The following is a 26,978-nucleotide window of genomic DNA, read 5'->3' as shown; positions in this document are numbered from 1 at the left end:
CACTTCCAGGCCAGGCAAAAAGAGACTACCACCAGTGTGCTGTCCGACAGGACCAGTACCATTTATTACAGTTACATGACAGGGCCCAGTTGGAGTCAGGTACCATCCATCCCTCGAATGCACAGCTGAGTTTTGTTCCGACTCTACTCCCTCTTCACACCCTGCCGTCCACGTCAGCGGAGTCCTGGGATCCAGCACGGGAAGCCGTAGCACATCTCTCTGAGCCCAGGAGTAACCAGCCAGCCTACCTCTCGGGGAGTGGCCAACAAGAGCTGCTGGAACTTTGTCAAGTTAAATAAGCAAGGGTGGCAGTTCCCAGAGCCCCAGCCTGGGCCACTGTGCCCAGGAAAGGTGTGGGAGGAGGGCCGTTCGAGGTGTCTGCAAGGCGGGGGCCAATGGCCTTGGGTCAAGCCACTGAGAAGGATTCACATCGGGTCCTGAAAAACCTTGGCTGAACCTTCCGACCTCCAGAAGCTTTGCCAAAACGAAACACACCAAAGAAAGCAGAGGGACTCTGGACCCAGAATCTCTTCCCTCAGAAGAGGTGAAGGCAGTGAGCCTCTGGCTAAGCTTCCCCAAGCTGCCAGCGTTCAAGAAAGGACTATACATGTCCACGCAACCAGCTCAGAAGCACAGGCGGTACAGTTCGTGTGACTCCTTTATATTAAAAGTTTATTAATTACATTTGGAAAATCTACTGTACAGGGAAAAACCCATTGGATTAAGTAGAGTTTTGCCAAAAGCAAAAAGGCTATCACTCTTTGGGAAACATTCCTGACTCCAGCTGAGGCTGGGGTTGCAGGAGCGAATGAAGGGAGGAACTTGGTTCTTGATGGAGGAACTGGTGCCAACTGTGCCCAAAAGGACTCGTCTACTTCCAGGGGGAAAAAAGACTATCCCCAGAAACGGTGCCAAAGGCAGGGTCTCTAGACCCCATGCTGGCCTGCCACCCACCCCACAGTCCGGTCTCCTCCACCTCCAGCCTGAGTGCCAGGACTAAGCTCTCACACAGGCTCCTCCCACATCATGGCAGCCCAGGCCACGGCCCTGAGGAGTTTATGGACACAGATCTAACTGCTAAAAAGAGGTGGCCACCCCAGGGCCACCTGGACTTGTCACCCTACCAATGGACCACCAAAAATGGGGCCACCAAACATTCTGTCCATACCCTGTTACATATATGAGTGATAAGCTCAAGAGACAACACGCATACTAAACCTACGTGTTTTGGCTTCCAGATTTGGTTCTTCTAGTTCATAAAAATAAAATAAAAAATGACACAAACAAACAACAATAACAACAAACAAAAAAAATAAAACCAACAAAGTCTTCTTAACCCTGATGCTGTCTCCCAAATGTAGATTAAGAAAGCAAGACGGGGGACACCAATCAACTGACTTAACTTACTCCGGAAGTAATGAAGCCTACTGGGGCTATGAACAGAGAGACTAAAGGGAAACATGTGCAAAAACAAGTTGATATCTAAAGCAGACCTCCCCACAACACAAAGTGAATTCTGAAGGGCCCAGGATGCCCACTCACCAACTACTGGGCCACGCCCACTACCAGTCTCTACAGTAAGTGCTATGGTGTCTCAGCCAAGCCTCCCTGGGTCCCAGCCCCCCTTCCCCCCAGCAGGCCAATTGAGGTCCAAAGCGGTAGGGTCCTCTTTCTCACCAGAGCTAGGTCTGGGAGGGGTCGCTCTTTTGGAGAAACAAGAGTTGGATTGGTGGGAAGCCATGTGTGGCTATGTGGTGGGAAGGTCAAATTCGAGAAACTCCTTGCACCCAAGCATCGAGGCAGAAGATGGAGAAGTGGAGTGGGCGCCCCAGCACACCCTAGGAAGCCGCATGGGTGGTGGGAGGGGTCAGAGTGGCACGGGGGTGGGAGGTGGCACGGGTGGTAGGGAGACCAGGGCCTGCAAGTTCTTCACAGAGAGGCAAGTGGGGGCCTAGTGAGTGGCAGGGGACCAGGGGAGAACCATCTCTTTATCAGGCGTAGAATTCTTCCTGCTTGGTGGGTTTCTGGTAGGCGCCACCATTGGCTTGCTTGGGCTCCTCCAAGGAGTAGCTGCCCTCGTCCTTCTTCTTCATCCGGTACAGCATGAAGCCCACCAAGCACACAGCAAAGATGAGCCCCACGAGGCCGCCAGCAATGACCCCTAGGGTGAGTGGACAGAAGCCAGCTTAGCTTAGCAGCAAGCCAGGCTCAGCTGGTCAGCACACTGGATGGTGGTCAGCCACTTCCCTGCCTGGAGCTGCAGTCTGGCCCCTCCCACAGCCCCCTCCAGCCCCAAGCCCAGGAGAAGACTCACCTCCCAGCACCTCCTTTCTGTCCAGGAGACCCTGTGAGGTGCCCGGGGGCCCGTCTTCCCGTGAAGGCTGATTCCGAAGGCCAGGTTCCATAGCAACCACGGCTGTGTTCTCCCCAGATGTGTCAAAGGTAAAGTCCTGTGGAACACATCAGGATGGGATCAGGGCTCGACTGCCGTGGCTCCCAGCCGTGCTTCACACCCACAAGCAGCCCTGCCTATCTGGGCTCTGCTGCCAGCCATTCAGGAACATCCCCCAGATGCCTCCAAGACCCCACAGCCTGGCAGCCCAGATGTGTGTCCACACTGGACCTCGGCTGGCCAAGCCACAAATGTCACCTGCAGTGACAAAGCATTTTTTTTTTCCTATGAAAACGAAGAGGCTGGTTTTCAGCACAAAGTGTCAAGTCCCATGATGCTCTATGGTAACAAATAAGACTTGGTAGAACTCTTACCCTAGCATGAATCTGGAAGGTCTCCTCTCTCTCCTGGTGACCTTGAAGGACTCATTCTGACCTTGTCATTAGTCTGTCCAGCTCTGCAGGAGGCCCTAGGGCCCCAGGGAATGCGGAACCCCATAACCCCCTTTCCTCATTGAGGAACACCCCATATGCTCACAGCACACTGGGCTTGTGGGGTGCCCAATGTCCCAGGAAACGCAGAGGCTGCTCACCTGCTCCCCAGAGCCCTCTCCTGCTGGGAGCTGATTGGAGGCTCCATCCTCAACCACCTTCTCAGTAGCAGAAGGACTTCCATCCTCCACTCTGGAAACGTGAAGGTCAGGAGCTGACGTCTCCTGGTGGCCAGGCACCATGTCCCTGTGGGGGGAGGTGGCGGAGGCCTGGGCAGTGGTAGCTCTGGCTGTTGAGGCTCGATGGGTGATCAAGGGCTGTGTGGTCTCTCTGGGCTCAGTGGTGACAACCTTCTCCCGGAGAGTAAGGTCAGAGTCCGGTCCAGCAAGTACCACTGCCTCTCCCTCCTCGGGGCTCTCTAGAGCTGGCACCATGGAGGTCGAGGCAGCTGTGGCACCCCTGCTTAAGGGCTCTGGAGACGTGGGTGTGACTGTGAAAAGCCACACGTCCCTCCAGGTGGAGGATACGGATGGGCGGGACACCGTGATATCTTGCAAGGCACCTGCAGAGTCATAAGCAAAAGCATGATGGGATGGTGAAGACCCAGAGCACCAAGTCCAGTCTAAGCTCAGGCCAGGAGGTGGAGCCTGGCGCCAGGATGCACTCTGACTCCTTGCCAACAAGGACAGACCCCTGTACTCTCTCTCCTCTCCCTCTCCTGTCTTGGCTAGGCACCAGTGGGGCTCATATCTATAATCCTAGCTACTCAGGAGGGTGAGATTGGGGGACTGGTGTTCAAAGCCAGTCTAGGCAGGACAATCCATGACAGTCTTATCTCTAATTAACCACCCCCAAAAGCCAGAAGTGGAGCTATTGATGGTAGAGTGCCAGCCTGGAGCAAAAAAAAGCTAAAGGACAGCAGCCAGTCTCTGGGTTCAAGTCCCAATATGGACAGATGAATGGATGGATGGACAGACACACACATAGTTATCGTGGGGCTAACAAACTAGCTGGGGCTAAACTCAACTCTACATTCTAACAAGGAACATTGCCCTTCCCTGCCACAGGTGCCTGCGGCAGCCTGGACTCTGAAACCTCAATAAAGATCTCAACCACAGAGCAGGTACCATCAGAGACCCTGCAGTGCCTACAGCTTTCCAGCACCTCCCTGCCCTCCTTCCCCTCATCTCAGAAGGGCCCAGCTATCTGCACAACACCGCAGTCCTCTGTTCTGATCTCATCTCCCCCCTGACACCCAGCCTCATTCCTTTGTTCCAAAAGTCTAGTCTCCTCTGGGAGGCCTCCTGTCCTACTCCAGCTCAGGGACCTCTCTCACCCAGGGAGAAAAGGGAACTAGAGAAGAGGAAAATACGTATCTTAAGGCTCTTAATAACTTCATGGTAAAAGTATACCTCCCCCCACTTTCCTTGGTGCTGGAACTAGAGCTTAAACTCAGAGCCTTGTGCGCTCTCTTGGTTTATTCTCTCAAGACAGGTGCACTTGAGCCACTGCTCCACTTCTGGCTTTTTGCTGGTTAACTGGAGATATAGGAATCTCACAGACTTTCCTATCTGGGCTGGTTTTGAACCAGATCCTCAGATCTCAGCCTTCTGAGTAGCTTGAGCCACTGGTACTTGATTTATTTTTCCCACTTTGCAGTTATGAAACCATGAGGCTCAGTGGAGACAAGCCATCTTCCAAAGGCTTTGATGACAGAAGAGAATGAGCCAATGCAGTAGGCGGCACAAGGTCTCCTGGGAGCCCAGGGCCTTCTCTTCAGCCCTTTGGAGGTCTTCTCCCTAACCAGGCAGCTCCTAGCACCCCAAGACCCCACTCTTTTCCTTAGTACCAATCACATTTCTTCCCAACCCAGCAGGACAGGAAACTCACCTGCACCTGAGCCAGAGAAGTTGTCAGAGTCATCCCCAGAGCTGTCCTGATCTTCAGGAGGCACATTGGTGGCCACACTTTGCTAGAAAAACATCAGAAAAGACGATAAATAGTGTAGGCCCACAGGGAGCCTTCCTTCACGGCTCAAGGGCCTTCCCAAACCTCTGAACACAATAACAGGCCCCATGCTGGGTGCAGGGACGGGGAGGGGGACCAGCCCTTAACCCTAACACATTCAGTCTGGCCAAGGAGCCCCAACCTCTTAGAAAGCAGACAAGCAGTTTCTGGGAGTAGAGGCTGGGTCCCCATGGGAGGGGTGAGGGTCATCAGCCAGGGAGCTTTGATTTTGTTGTTGTTGTTTTTCCAGTGCAGCCACCCTATTTCTGTCACGCAAGTGGTTGAGATTACCTGCTCAGCTTGCATGTATGTATGTATGTATTTACTGCCAGTCCTGGGCTTGAGTTCAGGGCCTGACCTTGGGTTTTTCTCAAGGCTAGAACTCTACCACTTGAGCCATAGCACCACTTCAGCCAGGGAGCTTTTAAGAATCCCCCACTGCTGGGTGCGGTGGCACTCCTGTCATCCCAGCTACTCAGGAGGCTGAGACTTAAGGATCATAGGAGGGAAAGTCTAGGAGACCTTTATCTCCAATTAACCACCTTTAGGTGGTTAGAAGTTGTAGCTCAAAGTGGTAGAGCACTAGAGCCTTGAGCAAAAAAGAGGGATAGTTCCCAGGTCCTGAGTTCAAGCCCCATGATTGACAACCCCCCCCCCAAAAAAAGAATCCCCAGGGACAACCCCAAGATAGTCTGGGCCTGAAGAACCTGACCATGGCACCGAGACCACAGGCAGGAGGGGTCTGGAGAAGCTGTCTGGGTGGGGGCAGCTGTACCTAATCAGGGCACTTTCTCACCCAAAGCGGGGATGTGGCACTCATCAGGCTGGAGGCCACGGAAAGGCTCTGCATATGGGAGCTGGGCCTGGGGTGGGCTCTTTGGGCCATAGCAACCACAGCAAGGTAGTTCACCTCAGCTTCAGCTCTAAGAGGCTACAGGGAGCAGGGAGCAGGGAGCTGGGCAGAGTCAGGACCGCATGTACGGTCCCTGGCAGCATGGGCTCTAAGATAGCAGATGGCAGAAGGACCTCACAGCCAGGTGGCAGGGTGGGTAGCTGGACTGTCCTGTTCAATAATGAGACATGAGTCCTAGCTGGCTAACATGTGTTGCAGCAACTGGATGACATGCAAGTAAAACGCCTAACTGGGCCCACGGAGCACCCACCAGCAGTGGCAGCTGTTCTAAGTAGGGAATGAGCCACTGAGCATAGGATGAAGCGTTCTGGGGCCTGCAGCTGCCTCCAGTGCCAACAGGTCTATACAGATAGAGGGCAGGGTACACATGGATGGGCTTTCCTAAGACGAGTGGGTAAGAGGCAGCCAGTTCACTAGGCAGATGGGTCACACTGGTCAGAGGAAAGAGGGTGGGGAGGGGGCTGTCCTGCAGGAACCGGCACTCATGGGCTTCTCATGGGCTTCCCTGAGACAAAGCCACACCAGAAAGAAGTCTCACACTCAGCAGTAGCCCAGGCCAGTAAGACACGAGAGAAATAACAATGAACATCCTTGGAAAGTACAAACCAGAACCATACCCTCTTCCTCCAAAGGCAGAGGTTTTGACCCTAGATCTTCCATGGCCATCTATACAACGCACAGTGGCTATCCACCAGGAACCAATCAGAGTCCCATCCCTTATCCCAGTTCACAGCCCGTCTGGTCTTCCCCAAGCCAGACGGGGCAGCTTTTGCTGGACCTCCCATGTCTGCCCCCTTTAGCAACTGAGAAGAACGTCCACCTGTCAGGCTTCCCTCTCACCCAAGGCGTTGGCTCCACTCTTCCTGGACCACAGAATCCAGAAGCTGGACCTAGCGCTCCAACCCTACAAACCCGAGTCCCATACATGAGTGTGAATCTTGTAACAGAAGTCAACGGCCAAGGCACAAGACTCACACCAGAGCCCAGGTGAGCACAGGAAGGCTGGCCTCTCACCTGCACAGAGAGGCCCAGACAGGTTGTTTCCCAAGAGTAGCAGGTCTTCTCTAGTGGTTAGATAAGAGTCTAGCCCCAGAAACAATTTGTTCCCTTAGCTTGGAAGGGCTTATCCTTCTGTGATCTTGTTTACATAACAAGCTCTTAAGCAAACGCTTTCCCCACTGAAACAGGCAACCCAGCTCTCCAGCCTCAGGGAGCCAATCCAGGGGGGAGGGGACCTACAGTCTCCACTCCCTGTCCTCTGCTCCCAAGAGTGCCTCCACTGCTGGGGAAATTAGTAGAAACTGTTGATTTTGAATCTAGATTCTCAAGGAGCTAGCAGGGCCAGACTTCCAGATGCCTTAAGCACATCCACTATACATCCTGCCAGCCTGAACCTTCTGTTCCCTCACCCCACCGGCTTTAAAGGGCACTGCCAACCTCACTTTAGATATGGGTCGTTCTAAGACTTCGTGGTCACTGCTCACAAAAGGTCAGAGCCCACCTCCTGTTTCCCGAGACAATCCAACCCCACCTTTCACCTTTTCCAGGTCCCAGGAAAATAAGTTACTCATTGAACTAATCAAAAAACATAGGACAAATCCTATGTCTGAGAAATGTTCTATCCCCTCAAGGAAAAAGCCCAAGGTACCCTTCCCTACCCACAGCACAGACCCAAAGCTAAAAGGAACTGGGGGAACCCACGGAGCAGACACAGGGACCAGTGGGCCAATCTGTCTCAGAAAATAGTTTCCTGGCCACCGCCTGGGGGTGAGTGGGAAGGAAGCTGGAGACCCCAGCACGCTGGTCCAGCAGGAGAGGGCAGGAGGCAAAGGCTTCCCTAAGGCTACAAACTACGATTCCTACAATCCACCAGCACTTTTGCAGGCCAGGTTGAGATTAGGATCTGAAAGATAAGGAAGCTGCTCAAGGCCACCCAGCAAAGTGTCTGCTCCCCTCATCTGCCATCTCCCTCCCCTTGGCCTTAATTTCACAACATCTCACCTAAAAGGCTTCCACCAGTCTATGACCCTTCCCAACATAAAGCAAGGCCACCCTCTTTGCCAACCTCCTTTTGACAGAGCCCCATGGAAAGGTCACCAGAGGCAGGAGCACTTCACCAGGACGTCTTGAGCGGCATCAATGTCAAGGTGTCTTTGCAAGAGTTTCAAGGTTGGAAGAGCCTGTGGTTAGCTGGAGCATGAGCATGTCACCTGCTGCCTGAGCTGGGTAACAGCACACAGCACAAATCCTTTAAAATGCATTACTGACTTCATGAGGTCATGTGATTCCCCACCCCAATCAATGTACTCTAAGCACATAATCGCCTGAAAGGTGGTCACAAAAACTGGATATTAAATTGGGATTCTCCACTTCAAATATCAGAGACCATCTTCCAGAGGCTTCAGGAAGAAGGAGGCTCTAATTCAGGAGAAGATGAAAGCACAGGAGCCTTTGTATGGTGGAGTGGGAAAGGGAGGCTGTGGGCTGGTGCTAGCTGCCAGGTGTGGTAATGAAATCACTGAATCAACAAGTCCCATTAGTCACCACATCAGTGACAAAGAGACCAGGACTACAGTGAATCCCCAGCAGCCCGAACCCTTGGGAGGGCACTGGCTCTGGATCTGGTTTTTTAAGGAAACCTACCCATCATGCCAGGCCAGACATGCTTGGTTCCGGTAAGCAGAGATGGCAGACCACTGCTAACAACTTTGGGAAGCTTCAAACAGAGACACTGTGAGGGAAAGTTGCTTTAGCAAAAACAAACAAACAAACAAACAAAAAAACCATTGGGGTTGGAAGCATGATTCATGTAGTAGAGCACAAGCCAATGAACAAAAGTCTCAGATCCTGAACAGACTGCTGAGGAGGTGAGTTTCAGTGGCAGGGGCTGGAAGGTGTGTGCGAAGGTGTGTGAGCAAACCACCCCATACGTAGAAAAATGAGGTTGATGGGTACTTAATATGCAGATATGAAAATGTGGCAATGAAACACCCTTCTACACTAAGATATGGTCATTTCATCTGTTTGTTTATTTTTTGCCAGTCTGGGGGCTTGAACTCAAGGCCAGGGCACTGTTCCTGAGCTTCTTTTGCTCACAGCTAGCGTCTATATCACTTGAGCCACAATGCCACTTCCAGCTTTTTCTGTGTATGTGGTACTGAGGAATGGAACCCAGCGCCTCATGCATTCTAGGTGAGCACTCCTACCACTGAGCTACCTTCCTAGCCCTTCATTAGGAGCTGAGATGTGAATATCCTGGTTCAAAGTCAGGTCAGAAGAAAATAAAAAAAGACTCTTACCACCAACTGTCAAAAAGGTAGAAGTTAAGGTATGGCTCAAATAATAAAGCACCAGTCTTGAGTGGAAAAAGCCAAGCAAGAATTAAAAGTCCTGAAAGCCCCAATGCCACAACAAAGACAAAAAGAGAAAAAAAAGTATCACTGAATAATGGCTGGGTATCAGTGGCTCACTCCTGTAATCCTACTCAGGAGGCTGAGATCTGAGAATCGTGGTTTGAAGCCAGCCTGGGCAAGAAAGTTCATAAGACTCTTATCTCCAATTAGCTATCAAAAAGCTGGAAATGGAGCCATGGCTCAAAGTGGTAAAGTACCAGCTGTGAGCAAGAAAGCACAGAGATAAGGGCCGGGAGTTTGGCCTAGTGGTAGAGTGCTTGCCTAGCATACACAATGATCCAGGTTCGATTCCTTGGTACCACATACGTAGAAAAAGCCGGAAGTGGTGCTGAGGCTCAAGTGGTAGTAGAAAGTCCAAGGACAGTGCTCAGGCCCTGAGCTCAAGCCCAGGACTGGCAAAAAACAAACAAACAAAAAAAAACGAGAGCACAGAGATAGTACCCAGGCCCTGAAGTAATCCATTTTAGGCCTCAGTTTCTTGGGCAGAACTACTGATCTAGAGAATACAGCCAACTCCCGTTCCCAGACTTCACAGCTGGGGAGGGCTGAGATCCAGGCTCTGCCTCACCACCTCTGCCCTAGGAACCATACAGGCTAATGTGTCCCAACTGTCACCTGCACCCGGGGTCCCCAAGATCACCAGGGTTAGAGAGGAAAGGGAGTGGGGGAGGCAGAGCCAATGGGTCAGGGACTCTATTTAAGTCAGGTCCAGGGTTCAAACACAAGATCCTCAAATCATAACAGAGCCCAGCACTAGATGCAAAGCAACCTGGGAAGGCTCTGGATTCTCTTGACTCTTTCCCTGTTCCTTCTGGACAAACAGACAGAGGTACTATTGAGGTAAAAGGCAGGGGGAGGGGGTAAGTGTGGGAAACAGAAGCCTGAGGTCCCTTACATTCCACAAGCTGGAGGAGGGGCAGATGTGAGATGGGGATTCTGAGCTTAGGGCCCTTGAGACTTAGGGCCAACCCCTCACTACACCTAACTCTGGGCAGCCAGAAAGGTGGAAACCCTGAAATCTGCCCCCAGAGGCCACTCCCAGAAGGGAGGGCCCAGTGCCTCAGGGCAGACTAGCATTTCCGGCTGCCAGGCAATGATTTATCAGCTCTAGGTCTCTCTAAGAGTCAAGCTGAGACCTGCAGAGAGAGGGTGGGGGGCGGGGGAGACGGCCCAGCCCAGGGTGGGGGCCGGGGAGCGGGCAGGCAAAGTACACTGTCAGCAGCCCTACTGGAGGATGTGGGGCTCCCCGCACTGGGGGGGGAGGGTGGCTTGTGGACCCTGGGGTGAGTCCCCCAAACACTCACTCCCTTAGTTGTCCCCATGTGGTCTCTGGAGGGTGGCCAGGAAGGGCCAAGGATGGAGGTGCAGTGGCTGACTTGGCTTTAAAAAGACCGCTGCCCCCTGTAAAGACTTCACACCCAAAGCACTTTCCTGGCTGACCAGAGGGCAAACCTGAGGTCAAGGTCGGGGCTGAGGTCAAGCTTGCTACAGAGCCCCATTCCCAGCCCTCGGTGGAGCCAACACCACAGGCCTGCTCCCAGCACACAAGCCTCGGCTAGTCCAGTGCAGGCTCAGCTGAGCACAGGGCGTGGAATGCAGCTGGAGTACCCGTTCCTGCTGGCCTCCGCCCGCCACAGCCCACCTGCCAGGCAGTCTGTCTGTCAGTCTCCTAGCCTACTGGGTGAAGAGGGAGTCAAGGGAGGTCTAGGTGGTTGGGAAGAATGCGGGACATGTGTCTCTGGGGGGTGGCAGCTAGCAACCTTCCAGGAGCACCCTGAGAACTGCTATCTCGATTATTCGCTCCCAGTTCTACAGAGTTAGGGAGCCTGACACCAGTGACTTTCAAATCCTAGAGGTAGACTTACTGTATTTACCTTGGCCAAATACAGTGTCACAGGCAGAAACTGCCCCTAGTCATACTCCTGCAGTCAGGAGGGACTCCAGTTGGAGGAGTTAGGGGCCCAGCTCCAACTTCTCAGTAAAATCTCTCTTCTCAGTGTCCCTTAGAAGTTGCCTAATATCCTCTTGAAAGTAAAAATGCCTGGAGAGTGGGGCGCAGGAAGACATTCACACTACAGTATAAATCAACTTCTTATGGGGGGAGAGGCTAATCCAGAAATTTGCGCTAAGGTTGGGATAGGAAATACTGCAGGTAGGAAAGGGACTATGGGAGTGAGGAAGATGCCTAGGGCAGTTCTTTTAACCTTTGTCAGAATGTGGGTGCCTTGCCCAGGAAAGAGACTAATTCCCTTTGCTCTTCATTCAAGTCACAGAGGTCTGTGGCTTCTCCTCCCACACACACAAAATTGGGCAGGGCTGGGAATCTCCTCAAATAAAGCACAATTCACATGGAATAGGCACTGTGAGCCACTGGGAAGTCCAAAGAGAGAGAGACAGAAGAGGCAAGAGATGTCTAGGGTAGGGACTCCCAGAAGGGTGAAGCTGGCTCCAGTGGGCTGAGGAGAAGCCAGGATTTTCTGTGAGGGCTGTGTCTAGAGGCTTGATCTCATATGGTAGGGCCCGGTCCAAATAGGAACTGAGCAGCCTGGGCCCTTTCTTCACCTGGGCCTCCCAGCCTCTGTAGGTAGAGATGCTCAAGGAGAACTAGAGGTAGCTGCCCGAAACGGGGACGTCCATGATACCAGAACCAGAGGAGCTGGGACAGGAATTCCCGGTTACTGGAAGAACAGAAATGGCCAAAATTGGTCTTAAAAAAAAAAAACAAAACACAGCTAATTTTCATTGAGTAGAACGTGTTAGGTGCTAGCACTACTGTTTTCTAGTGCTAGCACTTGCCCCAAGTTAGTGCACGTAATCTTCTCTTTTCTTTTGGTACTAGTACTCAGTGGGACTTGAATTCAGGACCTCTGGCTTTCACCTGGCTGCTTTGCTCAAGGCTAGTGCTCTACCACCTATGTCACAGCTCTATTTCCAGCTTTGAGCTGGTTAACTGGAGCTAAGAGTGCCATGAACTTTCCTGCTCAGGCTGGCTTTGAACCAAGATCCTCCGATCTCAGCCTCCTAAGCAGCTAGGATTACATTCTAACCACTGGTGTCCAACACATTCACTTTATCTTTAGAACCACTTTAGGCTCTGGTGCCACGACCATCTTACAGATGAGGAAACTAAGGCAAGGGGATCAGTCACAAGGGCCCGAGGTGGGGGTGGACAGGCAGGCCCAGGGCCCTCACCCTGCAGAGGGGGGCAGCCACCATCTGCCCAGAGGGACACCACACAAGGGCATCCAGAGAGCCTGGCTTCTCCAAGGCAACCTTTGGTCTCAAGTTCCAGGCACAGGCCTCGGTGCCCCACAACCAGGGCCCTACCTGGCTGACCTGAACCCCCAGCCGGGTGCCGGGGAGTCTGGGTATCCCTGGCCTCCTCCCCCACCTGCCAGGCCAGCCCAGCTCAGGCAGAGAAAAACAAAGTTTGTCCTGCCAACGAAGTCTCTGCTTTCAGACAAGGGGCAAAAGCCATGTTTGCAGACCCTGCTATGTCCACCCGCGGGCGGGGGAGCATGCCAGGCCAGGCGGCCAATTTCTCTGAATGAGTACAACCCCCCTGCAGCCACAGCAGGCCTTCCTCAATGCTCACCCCCACACCTGATCTAGGAAAGGAAGAAGGGGCACCCCCTATATCACAGGTGGCAGGCTATGAGAAACTCCATTTTGTAGTGAAGGAAACGGAGGCTTGGAGGTAGGTAAAGAACTGTGCCCCAAATTACCCAGGAAATGCAAGAAGCCTAGGTGTGATCCTAGAGCGGCAAACTTCACCTAGTCTCTCTGTGCCCCCAACCAAGTTTGGGGCCTCCTCACCTGCCTTGGCCTGCACCAGAAGTAGGCAGATCCAAGTGTCAGGGGACAGGTGACCATAAAAACACTCCTGGTGGCTCACATCTGTACACCTAGCTTACTTAGGAAGCCCAGATCTGAGGATCGTGGTTCAAAGCCTGGGCAGGAAAGTCCCAGAATCATAGAAAAAGCCAGCTGGGCACAGTGGCTCATGCCTATAATCCTAACTACTCAGGAAGCTGAGATCTGAGGATCACAGTTCAAAGCCAGTGGGGACACTAAGGGCTGAGAGACTCTTATCTCCAATAAACCTCTAGAAAACCAGAAGTGGCGCTGAGGCTGAAGGGGTAGAGTGCTAGCCTCGAGCTGAAGAGCTCAGGGACAATGCCCAGGCCATAACTATCAGAAAAAAATGGACCTCAAGTACCACTTCTGGACTCTCCACAAAGGCCTGGCCCCTGGGAAAGCCACCTGTGCTCACCCTGCAGGCCCAGGAACCCTCCTGAATGCCTTCAGAGTCACACCAGGGAGGTAGACACCGCTAGGCAGCCCCAGAGACTCCCTGCTGCCCCATGTGCCATCCAGGAGGGGGGGGCAGGTATCACCACAGCAGCCCCGCCTCCGGTGGCCATTTCTGGGAGAAGCTGGAGTGACGTCAGCCTCTGCTCCGGATCCTGAGACACCCCACAGCCTCTGGCCCTGCAAGCCTGAACCTGACCTCCACATCCAGCCCCAACCCCACTGGGAGGTGGGACCTGGAGAGCTTCCTGGGCCTGCAGACCTTTCTGGGTCCTGCTGGGGCCAAGTACCCCAGGCCTGATGAAGTTCCTGACCCCCACCCCACATCCCAACACAGGGACCCTCACTGGGCCTATGGTACTAGAAGAGCCTGCCAGTTACCGGGTTCCCCTCTCCTGCCAGACTGGGAACCCCCCCCCCCCCCCCCCGCCAAAGGGGGCAGCCCAGGCATCAAGCCCAAGCAGCTGCCTTTACACGGGCATGGCAGAGGCACCCAAATAGGCCCACGTGAGCCACCGAGGAGAGGCCTTATACCTACTTCTCTGTCTGTCAACAGAAGAATTCTCCCCGGACTGCTTCAGTGACACCTCCTCTGCAGTGCAGACCAGAGGTGAAACAGGCCCTAACAGACCTGTGTGTCCTGCAGGTGCTCTGGCTCTGACCACAACCTCGGAAACTCCTCAGCACTCAGGACAACAGCCTGCACACGCGTGCGTGTAGGTGCACACACACACCATAAAACACAGCCTCATCAAGTCACAACCTCCCACTTCATGGGTGGGCTCTCTGATCCCAAGAGAAGCCCACAGGGGCCACGGCAGGGCTGGAAGCCGGGCCCCAAGGCCTCATCTGTGCTTCATGGTATCACTCCACCTTGTGCCCAGCACACCAGTGGGCACCCGTGGGTCAAGGCTGGTTGGGTGAGTCTCCAGGGAGGACCTGTGGGCCTGCCACCGTGACTCAGCTGATGAGGGGAGTGATAAACACACCCGCCTTCTGCTGCCCCAACCTGCCCGGCACAGTCTTCATTCCTACTGATGAGCGGACCTCAGACAGGTGCCAGGATGCCTGGGTGTGGGCGCAGAGAACAGGGCCCAGCCCTCACCCCCAGCCTGACCTTGCCCAGGAGGCCTCCCTCCACCCTGGTTCCCACACCAATTGCCAAGGGCACCCCCTCTGCTGCCTGCAAGGCCCAGCCTACAGAGATCTCTAGGGCAGCCAGCTGTTTCGACGGGTCCCGGGGGGACGTGTGTACAGGAGTTCCAGGCCTGTGACATGGCTGCCCGTCCCACAACAAGCTCTCTGTATAACAGCACTGGTTCGGGATCGAAGCCCCTTGGGCAGACAGGAGAGAGACCCAGAGGCACAATGACTTGTCCATGCCATGCTGAGTGAGGGCCAAGATGAGCCTAGGAAGGACAAGCATCCTGGCTGTCCCCCCTCTGTAGCAACAACCTCCACAGTCATCTAAACCAGAGAAGAAGAGTTTCCAAGCCGCTGTGGAAAGGTGAAAGGCAGCAAGGGAAAGGAAGAAGGGAAGAGCAAACTTTCTGGTTTCTGCAGAGGAAGTGGCAGACAGGGAGTAAGGGGTTCCAAAAAGCTAGGACTAACCTAAAATGAAGGGAGGGTGCGGGGGAGAGACAGATAGAACACCACAACCGGCCAGGCCAAGGCCAGTGAGTATGGCCGGAACCAGAGCATGTGCGTGCCAATGTGTGTGCGTGCATGCGTGCGTGTGCGCACACAGACTCTCATGGGGCTGCAAGCCTCAGGTGAGTCACTGGGCAGAGAAGTTTTTTCCCAGGGCTGAAGGCCAGAGAAAAGCATCCCCTACATATAATTAGACAGCCCACAAAGCCATAAACACCAGGAGACTGGAGACCCTGACGGCTCTCAGAGTGGAGAGGGTGAGGAGCAGGAGGAGGCACCCCTAGAAGCCTCTAAGTTCTTGAGTCAGCAGGAAAACCCTGGGCAAACCACTAAGTGGAGAGATTTGCCGCCCCCCCCTTCCCCCAGTGGTCCCAAGATTCCTTCTGCAGGCTCTCTTCAGCTTGCCTTCACTTGCAGGCTGGGCAAGGCCTCCTGGCATGCCAGGCATCAGGACATCACCCCTCCCCAAGCGCCCATCCATCCATCCTCTGGGCTCTCCCACACTGAGCACAGTGATGTGTTACACGGGACCTCATATGCCATCTCATGACCAGCACAGGAGCTTCTGGAGGAAGCCAAAGCATCACTCTGCAGCTTTATCTGTGTTACACGGCTCACGCTGCCACCTCAGTGGCCCCATCCCTGTGATATGCACCCCACACATTCCTCCCTGTGGTAGGAGACATAAGATACCTACTCTCCTTGGCACCTGTCAGAGCACTCAAATCATACTCCATGGAAGGTTCCAGAATGCACACACCCACCCAAAACCCAACCTCTGCTGAAACCGGAAACCTCTGTCTCTTCCAGGGAACAGGATCTTGGCACTAAAAGCTCTTCATTCCACAGACTCCTTAATCCCATTCTTTCACCCCAGGCAAACTGGGGTAGGATCTCAGGGGGAACCTCAACCCAACATTACAAACCTGGTTGGTAAAAGCCACCAGAGAGAACAGTTAGTTCCATTTTTTTTTTTCTGGGCCTAGAAATCATTTAATGACCTAGCAATGAGACTTGGCACTGGAACAGGAGATGAAAGACAAAAAGGGAGGGAGTCAGGACCCCTGGGTGCTACCTTAGGTAGGTACCAGGGTGCCATCCAAACAAGGTGTGTGCTTCTGTGCAGGACCCAGGCCCAGCATCCTATGTCCAATTCCACTCTCCCGAGCCCTACTTTTCTTTTCTTTTCTTTTTTCTTTTGGTGGGTCATGTGGTTTGATCTCAGCCTGGGCACTGTCCCTGAGCTCTGCAGCTCAAGGCTGAGCCCTACTTCTGACTCCTGGCCGCTGCTTTACTGTAAGGCGTTCTTGCCTGCCCACACACAACCCTCAAGGGCACACAGCCAAGGCCCAAGGCATTAGCCAATGCTCAGGGTTTGCCCAAAGGCACTGTGGCAGGTCAGCTTAGCCCAGCCCAATGCCCCCTTCCTAACTGAAATGCTCACACCCAGGACACTCCAGGGTTGGTCAGCAAGATGGGGGCCTGGATTATTCCCACCCTCCATGTAGGGTTTCTCATCAAAGGCTCAACAGCCAGGTAAGGCACCCATTTGTGTTAAACAGACACTCGTTAGGCAAACACTACACCTACAAACATCCCATGTCTGTCATTTGTGCTCTCTGTACAGGCTCAGTCCCCTTCATCCAAAAGGAGGGAAATGATATTTTGTTACAAAGGTTGAGGGTAAAGATTAACTAAGAATTAGGAAAAACACTGAGCTCTCTTTAACAGGCACTCAATAAAAGGTAACTTCCATTGTATTGGCAGCTAATTCTCTTTGGCACTTTCATTACAAAGCACTTTCACCCTTGCATTGTAAAAGAAGCACACAAGTGACAGAATGAGGTCTGGAAGAACAGGCATGAAAGATATGTTTTGCAGATGGCCAGGACAAGACTTAGAAGCAAAGAGACTCGCCCTAGATTATGTAGTACAATTAGTGGCAGAGTTGAGGTTCGAACCACAATCTCGATCACAGGCTATGTCTACTGCTGCCTAACAAACTATGGATGTAGGTGATACAGAAACATAAGCTAAGAGCCACAGTAAATGCTAAAGAACAAGAGCTCTAGGTAGGTCTGGATGCCTGTGGCTCACACCTGCAATCCTAACTACTTTTAGGAGGCTGAGATGTGAGGATTGTGGTTCAAAAAGCCCTGATCCTCAGGAAAAACAAGAACATCCCCTGATGAGATCAGAGAACCTGGGACTAGCTGTCCTAGATGGGATGAGAGGTCCATGCTGAGATACACCTAGAACATCAAATCCACCAATCAGGAATGTTACTCACAGGTTAGACCTGACTTAGAACCTTCAGCTCTTGTTCTAACCAATCTGATGATTCCTTTCAACAAACTAGAATAAACGTAGAACAACTGCCTCAGTCAGGCACACCAATGTGGACAGGGGTAGAAGAGGGAAATAAATGTTCACAATCCAATTCAACAGACCCAGGGAATGGTGCTGTAGCCTGGCCCAGTGAGGAGGAAGGGGGCCATGGCACCCTGAGGAGAATAAACTATGTCTAGCACATTGGAGAAATACTTAAGAGTCCTGTCCAAACGAAGAATACTTTGGGGAAAACACTGATTCTAAACTCAATGCAAAAGTCTGAATGCCAAAGACACTTCATTCTCAAGGGATTTCAGGAATCCAAACTTCTGCTACAGCAGAGAAAGAAAAAAAAAAACAAAACAAAAAACTATGGTCTTCTACTAGAAACTACAAAAGAAAAAAAAAAACAAGCTTTTCAATCATTCTTTTTTTTTTGGGGGGGGGGCTGTTCTCCTTCCTTGACTTTTAAGGTTTCACTGGAACCCATTAAGAGCCACAGGTAGAGAATTAAACTGGTTCCACCCTCCCCTGGGAGCTGAAGCCAGCAGTGACATCACCCCCTAGGTCTGAGCCTGGGCAGAGGCAGCCAGTCTCCCCCCCCCCCTTGCCGGGCCTTAGGGAAATGTCTCTACTAGTCCCCATAATTAAAGCAAAAAGGATTTTATGCCTTTCAAGATGGAGGGGAAAGAAACAAGAGAAAAACTGCAAATAACTATTCCAGAATAATTCCCCCCTCCAACATGTGGCAGAAGCAAAAGAGAAAAGGACACACACACTTTTTAAACTCCTCTGTCTCAGTCTCTGGGGATTGCTTACTCTGAGCTACCTCCAGCCCATTCAGACACCCAACTGTCAGTCCCTACCTCCCTGAGTCCCCAGGGGGGCTCTGACCTCTTTCTCAAGGGGGGTGGGGGGGCCCTTGGGGCCAGAACTTGGCAGGTTTTGGATACTTTCTCCCATTTTAAAATCCCAACTGCCTGTTGTTTTTCTTTTAGGAAAGAAGAAGAGGGCAACACAGGGCAGGTATTTTATACAATGCAAGGCGGCCTCCTTTAAACAAACCAAGGGGGCTAGGAGTTTGGCCTAGTGGTAGAGTGCTTGTTTAGCATGCACTAATACCTAGGTTCGTTTCCTTTGGACTGCATACTTAGAAAAAAGCCAGAAGTGATGCTGAGGCTCAAGTGGTAGAGCTCTAGCCTTGAGAAAACCCAAGGGCAGTGCTCAGGCCCTGAGCCCAAGCCCAGGACTGGCAAAAACAAACAAACAAAGGTATTTGCTCTAAGAAAGGGCATTGCCCGGAAAGTAACCATCCTAAAAAAAAAAAAAAAGAATGTCTAAGCTCCATGCTGAAGTCTGCTCCACAGGCCTTCCAAAACTGCCCGGTCTTCCTTTCCTCACTAGGGATCTCCTGCCTCCTGGACCTTGTGTCCAGTGTCGGGGCCAGAAACAATGCATCCCATTGCACCATCTACCCCCACCCAGCGCACAGGAAACTCCAAGCTGAGAATGGCCAAGTCCAGCTGCCTCCAGAGCATGAATGGGCACTCTGGGATTGCGTTCACAGGAATGCCTGCCTCATTCCAGGCGAGCAGAAAGGAACTGCCGCCTGCCTCTTCAGATTCCGGCTGGAGGTGGATGCAGGACCCCACCTCCTGGGAGTCTCGGTGAGGCCTCATCTTGGCCTGGAGAGTTAAGCAGGAGGCAATGCCAGGCAGGTCAGGGAGGCACGCCAAGTGGCTCCACTCTCTGAGCCCCACAGAAACCACAAGCCTCAAGAGCAACTGCTTGAACCTGAAAGCCAGGAGTGCACCGGAGACTAGAATCCAGTCCCTTCTCGAGGCCCGACTCCCCTAGACTCAGCCCCACCACAGACTCAACTCACAGGCCACTCGAGAGGAAGCGGGGTCCTCTCTTGGGCTTCTGAATTTCTGGAAGTACAGATCACCCGGGAACCCATCTGCCTCCAAAACTTGAGGACCAAGCTCATCTTGGAAGCCAATCCCCAGGAATTCTCTCCATCAACGACTAGGATTACAGAAGAAAACACCCGGCCGTGGGTCGGCGCTGCCCCAGGCACCGGGGCAGGCGGTCCCCGAGGAGTCCTGCACCCGGGTGCCCACCCTGCCTGCCTTCCCTGCCCACGCGCCTCCCTTCGCCACAAGTAGGGAAGTCGAGCGGTCCAGATGTGGTGGCGAGGCCGCCACTTCCGGCAGGGGGAGCGCCCGGGCGCACACCTCCCCTGGGCCTCCCCCGGACGGCCGCGCCGGGAAGACCCCCCGGGGCTCCGCAGCGGTGGGGGGGCGAAGGCGGGGGCACCCCGCGGCCGGCGCTGACACCTGGCGGCCGCCCAGAGCCCGGCCCACGTCCAGGGCCGGCGCTCCGGGGCGGTTCCCAGGCAAAGGGTTACCGGGGCCGAGAACAAAGCGCCCCCATTGGGGAAGGCGGGCTAGCGGGCGGCGGCTGGGGCGGGAGAGCTACTTTCTGGGGACCCTCGGCAGGCTCTTGGTCGCCATGTCTAAAGGAGCTCGAACCTCACCAAAGGTGGCTGGTAGCATCCGCCCCCGGCCTCCGCGTTGGCCCCTGGGTCCCTCCCGGCTCCACAGGGCGGGCCAAGGGACGCGCCTTCCCTCCGCGGCTCCAGCACAAAGCCGAGTCGGGGGAGGGGGAGAGGCGGCCGCCGGACGCTCGCGTGGAAGGCGCCCCTCGGAGGGCAGCACAACTTCGGCCGCCCCCCCCCAACAAAAGTTGGGCCGCTCCGGAACTCCAGCGCTCCCAAGCCAACTTCCCGGAACCTCCCACTGCCAGCTCGGCTCGGCGCACCTACACCAGCCGGAGGCAAGCCCGAGGGCCCCCCGCTCGCCCTCTTCTGGGCTCTCTCGGCCAGCCCGCCCGCGTCCCGCTGCGCCCGAACTTGCCTTGGCGCAAAGGGCCAGGGTGCCCGGGCTCGGGTCTGAGGAGGGGGCGCCATGGCCACGGCTCCTGACCTCGGGGCCGCGCGGGAGACCCCCGGCGCCGACACGTGAGGAGACGCTGCGCCTACCCGAGCGCGGGCGCCACGCCGCGGACGCCCCCAGCGCCCGCCGACGGCGGGGTCCTGGTAGTGGGAGGGTCCTCCATCTCGGGGCCTGCCCGGCCGGCGAGCGCGGAAAGCCATCCCCGGCCCCCTCCCCCTCCACGTGCCGCGGCCCGCACCGGCGAGGGGCGAACCTCGGCTTCCCGCCGCCTCCCAGCCCTGCCCCGGGCCGCACTCACCGGCCAGGCCGGCTGCAGGCACAGCGCCAGCGCACACAGCCAGAGCCACAGCGCCGCGCGCCTCATGCTGCCCAGACCGGCGGCGGGAGCTCGGCGGGCTGCGCGGGTCGGGGCTGCGAGCTGCGCGGGGTTCCCGGCCGGCTCTGCTGGTGGCGCCGCGCGCTGCTCTCGCGGGCTCCTGCCCGGCGCGCTGACTGCTGTCCTGGGCGAGCGCTGTGCGGTCCGCCAGCTGGAGATTGCACCCGACTGCCCGGTTCCTCGGCGCCCAGATCCGCGCGCGAGCCTGCACCTCTCCCGCCGAGCTCCGCCTTATAATAAACTCGCAGGCCCTTTCGCTGTTGCAAAAGAACTAGCCCCCCACCCCCTGCTCCGCCAGGTCTCCGGGCCTGCCCCAGGCCCCACCCCGGGCCACGCCCCAAGGACCACGCCCCCAGCCAGGCCCCGCCCCGGGACCGCCCACCCTGACCGGGCCCCGCCCCTCGGAGGGCCCCGCCCACGGCCCCGCCCCGCTCCTCCGGCCGGGTCTACCTCGCTGTAGGCCAGCGCGGGCCGAGCCTCGCCTTCCTCCCAGGCGGTGAGTCCCCTGTCTCCCCCGGGTCTGGGGTTCTCCGCGTCTCGGGGCGCTGCTCCAGCCCCGAGAAAGCCGGGTTCCACATCCTAGGCCAGGACCTTGAGGGCGTTGCCCGGGCGCGGGGCCGTAGCTGGTCCTCGGTTGGACGCTAGTCTGCAGCGCCCTCTGGGCGGGGATGCGGGGATGTCCAACGCCTTCCAGGTGCGCTGCCTGGGTCCCCGGGAAGCCCTGGAGCGAGGAGGCCGTGGCCTGGTGCACACTGTCTGGACCCAAGCCCACTCCGACCTGTCCTCCGGCCGCACAGTTCACGCGCTCTCCGCATTCACCCTCCGGCCGCACAGTTCACGCGCTCTCCGCATTCACCCAGGACTGGGAACTCTGGACACTCAAGAACTGTTGTTTTTTTTTTTTTTTTTTGCCAGTCCTGGGCTTGAGCTCGGGGCCTTGAGCACTGTCCTTGGGCTTTCTCAAGGCTAGAGCTCTACCACTGGAGCCTCAGCACCACTTCCAGCTTTTTTTTCCCTAGATATGTGGTACTGAGGAAAGGACGTGTTCGGAGGCATTCTATAGAAGACAGTGCCTTCTCTCTTCATACTTGGATCCAAAAGGCAAAACAAACAGCTGCTTTGTTCCTGAAGGACCTCGGGCATGCCCAACTAAGGAGCACCAGTTGTGTGCCCCTCTTGGTGATTCCTTGTAAGCCCCTGGACCTCAAGAGATCCATCTTCCATCTAGCACAAGACCAGGCTGATGGGCCCTGCAAGGAGAGCCCAGGCCAAATGAACTTTGCACCTAGAGCTAAGGCACCAAAAAAAGACGGTGTTTTCTTTACCACCATTTTCTCTGGGCAGAAAGCATGCTCAGCTAGACCGGGTCTGCCTGAACTGGAAACCAAGACATATCAACCAATCTTTGTTGCCAGCCAGTTATGTCAGAAATACAGAGGGACATCTTTGGGTATTTCCCTGATACCAGAAGTTATTGAATAATAATAACCATTTCACAAGCCAAATCCATTCATTTTCCCAGTATTACTTATATCATTTGACAACCATGAACCATTGATAGGTATTTTTATTCCAATCTCAATTACTCCCAGATCACTCATTATACTTCATACTATAACAATATATAGGTAATGCCAAGAAAGGGTAAAAGAGACTGCAGAGTTAAGAAGCTGGGCTGGAGGCCCAGACAGATAGCTGGTAGAGACGCAGGGAAAAAAGTCTCTGTATGGAACCATGTAAGAAATTGTACATACTATGGGCACAGAGATGTTCAAGATACAGAGTTAGCCAGACACCAGTAGCTCATACCTGTAATCCTAGCTACTCATGAGGCTGAGATCTGAGGACCACAGTTCAAAGCCAACCAAGGGAAAAAAAAGTTCTTGAGACTTTCTTTTCTTTTCTTTTTTTTTTTTGCCAGTCCTGGGCTTTCTTTTTTTTTTTTTTTAGCTCAGGACCTGCACACTGTCCTTGGGCTTTCTCAAGGCTAGAGCTCTACCACTTGAGCTACAGCACCACTTCCAGCTTTTCTATGTGTGTGGTACTGAGGAATCAAACCTGGGTCTTCATGCATGCTAGGCAAGCACTCTATCACTAGGCCAAACTCCAGGCCCCAGTTCTTGAGACTTTATAAAGTATGGCCCAAATTGTAGAGCACCAACAGAAAAAGCCAAAGGAGAGCATTCAGGCCCTGAGCTCAAGCCCCAGTATAAACACACACACACACACACACACACACACACACACACACACACACACACACACACACACACACGTGTGACAACATGAGCCCACCCGCACATTGTCAAATGCAGGTGCAGGTGACAGGCCATTTTTAGTGTCAATTTGTCATGAGCAAATTGGAAACCAATAGAGATGGAGTCTGGGGGACTCTTGACAACTTTTCTGATCAAGACTTGTGAGGAGTAACCTGATGACAGGGTTCAGGGTGCCTGCCACAGCTCAGTCCTGGGGTACTCTTCCTTTTTTAGTCCCTGGTTGGAGGGGTGATTGATAAGTTCATGAGCCTGGGTTTTCTGATACCATACCATATAAAATATTTGCAGATGCAATTGTTCATTGGCATGAATAAATGATCAGTTTGTGCCTCAAGGTGTGCTGATAGATGGTAGTGGTTCATATGTATGAACAAGATATAGAATCATTCTATGTTCACTTATTCTCAAAATAGAGTAGCAGAGCTCAAAACTGTTACTCAGTAGAAGAGTGAAGCAAGACAGACTGAAAGCTGAATGTAGTTACCTGGAGCAGGCCCAAACTCTTCACCTCAGTCTCCTGAAGTTCCTCAGACTCTTAAAAGTCTTCAGTGTTGTAAGCCCCTGAGCTCTAAGTCAGTCAAGAAGGGAAATTGACTAGATTCTGTCCCCCTTTGGGAATTATTTCCTGGCACTAGCCAGCATCTTCTGCATCATGCCACACCTCTTGCCACCTCATGCCACACCTTGCCAGAGAACTCAGGGGTAACAGTCACTGCTCATCATGCTCTGTTCCTGCCTTTGCTCCTGGACCCCTCAATCAGCTTTCACTTTAGAGGAGAGAGGTCTCAGTTCCCCTCAGGTCTCTGTCTCTGGGGGTGTATAGAAAGGTCACTAGCCCTCTGTAAGGTCCTTCCAGGCTACTGTATGTCTCAGTAGTGACAGATAATGGGACAGTATGACTGGAGACCTCTCCAGGAACTCAAGGGAAACAGTTGAATTCAAGACAGGCCCCGTGTCTCTCAGCTTTTTACAGCTTTTCACCCCAATATGGAAGGAAATGAATAAGTTTGATAGTTTATCTTTTTCTTCTCAAATTAAGAAAACTTGTAGCCTGGCGCAGTGGAAATCAAGAAAACTTGTAGCCCAGCACAATGGCTCATGCCTGTAATCCTAGCTACTCAGGAGGCTGAGACCTGAGGACTGCAGTTTACAGCCAGCGGGAGGAAGAAAGTCTATGAAACCTTATCTAAAATTAACCACCCAAAAACTGGAACTGGAGCTATGCTCAAATGGTAGAGTGCTAAGCATTCATGAAGCTCTGGGTTCCATTGCTTAGTACCACATACTCAGAAAAAAGCAGGAATTTGAGCTGTGATTTGAGTGGCAGAGCACTAGCCTTGAGCAAAAAGTGTCCAAGGACAGTGCCCAGGCCCTGAGTTCAAACCCCAGGACTGGCAAAAAAAAAATGGTAGAGCACTAGCCTTGAGCATAAAATCTCAGGGACAGCACCAGGCCCGGGAGAGACAAGATAGAAATGCTGCTCTTGACAGGGCTGGCAGGTGGTAGAGGAAGAGCCTGGGTAGGAAGAAGAAATCTGACACTGGACTACAGGGCTATCCAGAGTGTACAGGGCACCGAACCGGCACAGGCATCGTCTGCTCAGACTGGCATCATCTGTGACGCTGAAAACACACTGACTCCACCCAGGGATTCTCTGTTGGTGATGTTTGTCAGTGGTGCTGTGGTAGTCTGGGCCTGGATACTGTCCCTGAGCTCTTCAGCTCAAGATTAGCGTTCTGCCACTTGAGCCACAGTGCCACTTCCAGTTTAATTGGTGGTTAATTGTAAATAAGAGTCTCACAGACTTTTGTGCCCAGGCTGGCTTTGAACCACAATCCTCAGATCTCAGCCTCCTAAGTATCTAGGATCACAGGTGTGAGCCACCTGGCTCGGTTAATGTTTTTATTCTCAAGAATTTCGAGCACCCAAAAGAGGTGCGTTTCATGCCTGCCACAAAAGGGGAAGGGAAACTGAAAAAGAATGGCTATCACATGCCGAATCCATTTCCTCTTCTCTGGCTCTGATTCTGCCACCTTAACTTCTCCCTGCTGCAGTTTCCATGGATTGCAAATGTCTTTAGGAGGAACACAAAATCAACCCCCACCCAGGCAGCAAAGACTTTCCAATCCTGACCAGTCCCTTGTCCCCCTCCTCCCATTCCTGAGATAATGATCAACCCGGCCACAGTTAGCCCAGGACTTATTAACCACGCATGCGTCTGGCCTCTCCCCTGTATTCTCTGTAAGCTCATGTCAGCACCCTGAAGATAAACCTGAGGTCACTGAACCTCTTTGTCTGTTCTTCCTGACTTGGCAACATTGGATTTGATTCACCAATGCCTCTCTTTCAGTGCTTATTGGGATAAGTGACCAAGCCTGGGCTGTTGGCTCAGTTGGAGTCTAGGCTATGGCCCTGAATTCTGGAAAGAAAATATTCACAAGTGGTCCCCCACAATAGAATACCATTTGGTATTTTGTAAATAAAGTAGATTAAGACAAAGATTAATTTTTTAAAGCACACACACACACACACACATATATATGTAACATATATGTGCCAATACTGTGACTTGGACTCAGGACCTGGACATTGTGCTGGCAGGCACTCTACTATTTGAGTCACAGACCTATTTCCCACTTTTTGGTGATTAATTGGAGATAAGAGTCTCATGGAGCCTCCTTTGCCAGGCTGGCTTCAAATCCTCGGATCTCAACCTCCTGAGTAGCCAGAATTACAAGCATGAGCCACCAGTACCCAGCAATTTTGAATTCTTAAAAAAAAAAGTCAAACACACATAAATAAGATGCATACAAAACATTCTCACTCCAGCTAATAAAAAAATAAATTTCCCTATATCAACTTCCAATCATTGTGAAGCTGTTTAAAGGACAGCTAGTTGTTTTATTGTTAACATAGCTGAAGGCGTGGCTTGAGTGGTAAAAGTGCCTGCCTAGCACCCTGAGATTAAGAGGGGATGTGGGGGGGGGGTGTGGATTTAGGCTCTGAGGTCTGAAATCGAAGGTTCAAAGCCAGCCCATGACACTCATATCTCCAAAATACTGAAGGTGGAGGTGTGTGACTCAAATGGAGGAAAAAAGCCAACTTCATTTCTGTAATTATAGCTACTCAGGAGGCTGAGATCTCAAGATTGCAGTTCGAAACCAGCCCAGGCAGGAAAGTCCAGGATACTCCTATCTCCAATTAACCCCCAGAAATCAGAAAGTGGTGCTGTGGCTCAAAGTGGTAGAACACGGGCCGGGAGTTTGGCCTAGTGGTAGAGTGCTTGCCTAGCATGCCTGAAGACCTGGGTTCGATTCCTTGGTACTACATACCAGAAGTGGTGCTGAGGCTCAAGTGGTAGAGTTCTAGCCTTGAGAAAAATCCAAGGACAGTGCTCTGGCCCTGAGCTTAAGCCCAGGACTGGTTGAAAAAAAAAAAAAGTGGTAGAACACTAGCTTTGTGTGGGAAGAGTTCAGGGACAGCGCCCAGGTCCTGAATTTAAGTCCTGCAGTCAAAAACTTTTAAAAGCCAAGCAAGCAAGAATACAAGGCTGTGATTTCAAGTCCCAGTACTGGACCAGGTGGGGAAAAAGAATAGTATAAACAGCTATCCACCAATCATCCAGTTTACCAAATCTTAATTAAGGTATCCTTTCCTTTTCCTTTTTATGAAATGAATGACTGTAGAATATGATAGTGATTTCTATGCACTAACTTGACTGGGCTGAGATACCCAGATAACTGATGAAATATTATTTCTGAGTATGTCTATAAGGATGCTTCCAGAAGAAAATTACACTTGAAATAAGAGAGAGAGAGAGAGAGAGAGAGAGAGAGAGAGAGAGAGAGAGAGAGAGAG

The 26,978-nt window shown here is 53.0% G+C and overlaps 1 protein-coding gene across 1 annotated transcript; it reads right to left on the bottom strand.

The window, feature by feature from the left end:
• Positions 1-1,390: 1,390 nt before the first annotated feature.
• Sdc1 (syndecan 1) lies at positions 1,391-21,107 on the bottom strand. Its single transcript, XM_090337401.1, has 5 exons — positions 20,764-21,107; positions 4,774-4,855; positions 2,985-3,445; positions 2,315-2,450; positions 1,391-2,161 (listed from the first exon to the last, which is right to left on the bottom strand). The coding sequence occupies exons 1-5, from the start codon at positions 20,827-20,829 to the stop codon at positions 1,992-1,994; spliced, it is 915 nt and encodes a 304-aa protein (XP_090193527.1). The 5' UTR covers positions 20,830-21,107; the 3' UTR covers positions 1,391-1,991.
• Between the last annotated feature and the right edge of the window lie 5,871 nt (positions 21,108-26,978).

The sequence above is a fragment of the Megascapheus bottae genome, chromosome 7 (genome assembly GCF_031878675.1).
Source record: "Megascapheus bottae isolate mThoBot1 chromosome 7, mThoBot2.hap1, whole genome shotgun sequence".
NCBI classification, from domain to species: Eukaryota; Metazoa; Chordata; class Mammalia; order Rodentia; family Geomyidae; genus Megascapheus; species Megascapheus bottae.
The sequence above is the reverse complement of the archived record's forward strand: the minus strand, read 5'-3'. Positions and strand labels throughout refer to the sequence as shown.

What these genes read in the sequence shown, in the direction of transcription:
- Sdc1 (XM_090337401.1), bottom strand. Translation starts at nt 20,829, where the DNA reads ATGAGGCGCGCGGCGCTGTGGCTCTGGCTGTGTGCGCTGGCGCTGTGC. An exon ending in GCCTGCAGCCGGCCTGGCCG is followed by an intron (nt 4,856 to 20,763) that starts GTGAGTGCGGCC and finishes ATGTTTTTCTAG; the next exon opens with CAAAGTGTGGCCACCAATGT. An exon ending in GAGAGGGCTCTGGGGAGCAG is followed by an intron (nt 2,451 to 2,984) that starts GTGAGCAGCCTC and finishes TGTGTTCCACAG; the next exon opens with GACTTTACCTTTGACACATC.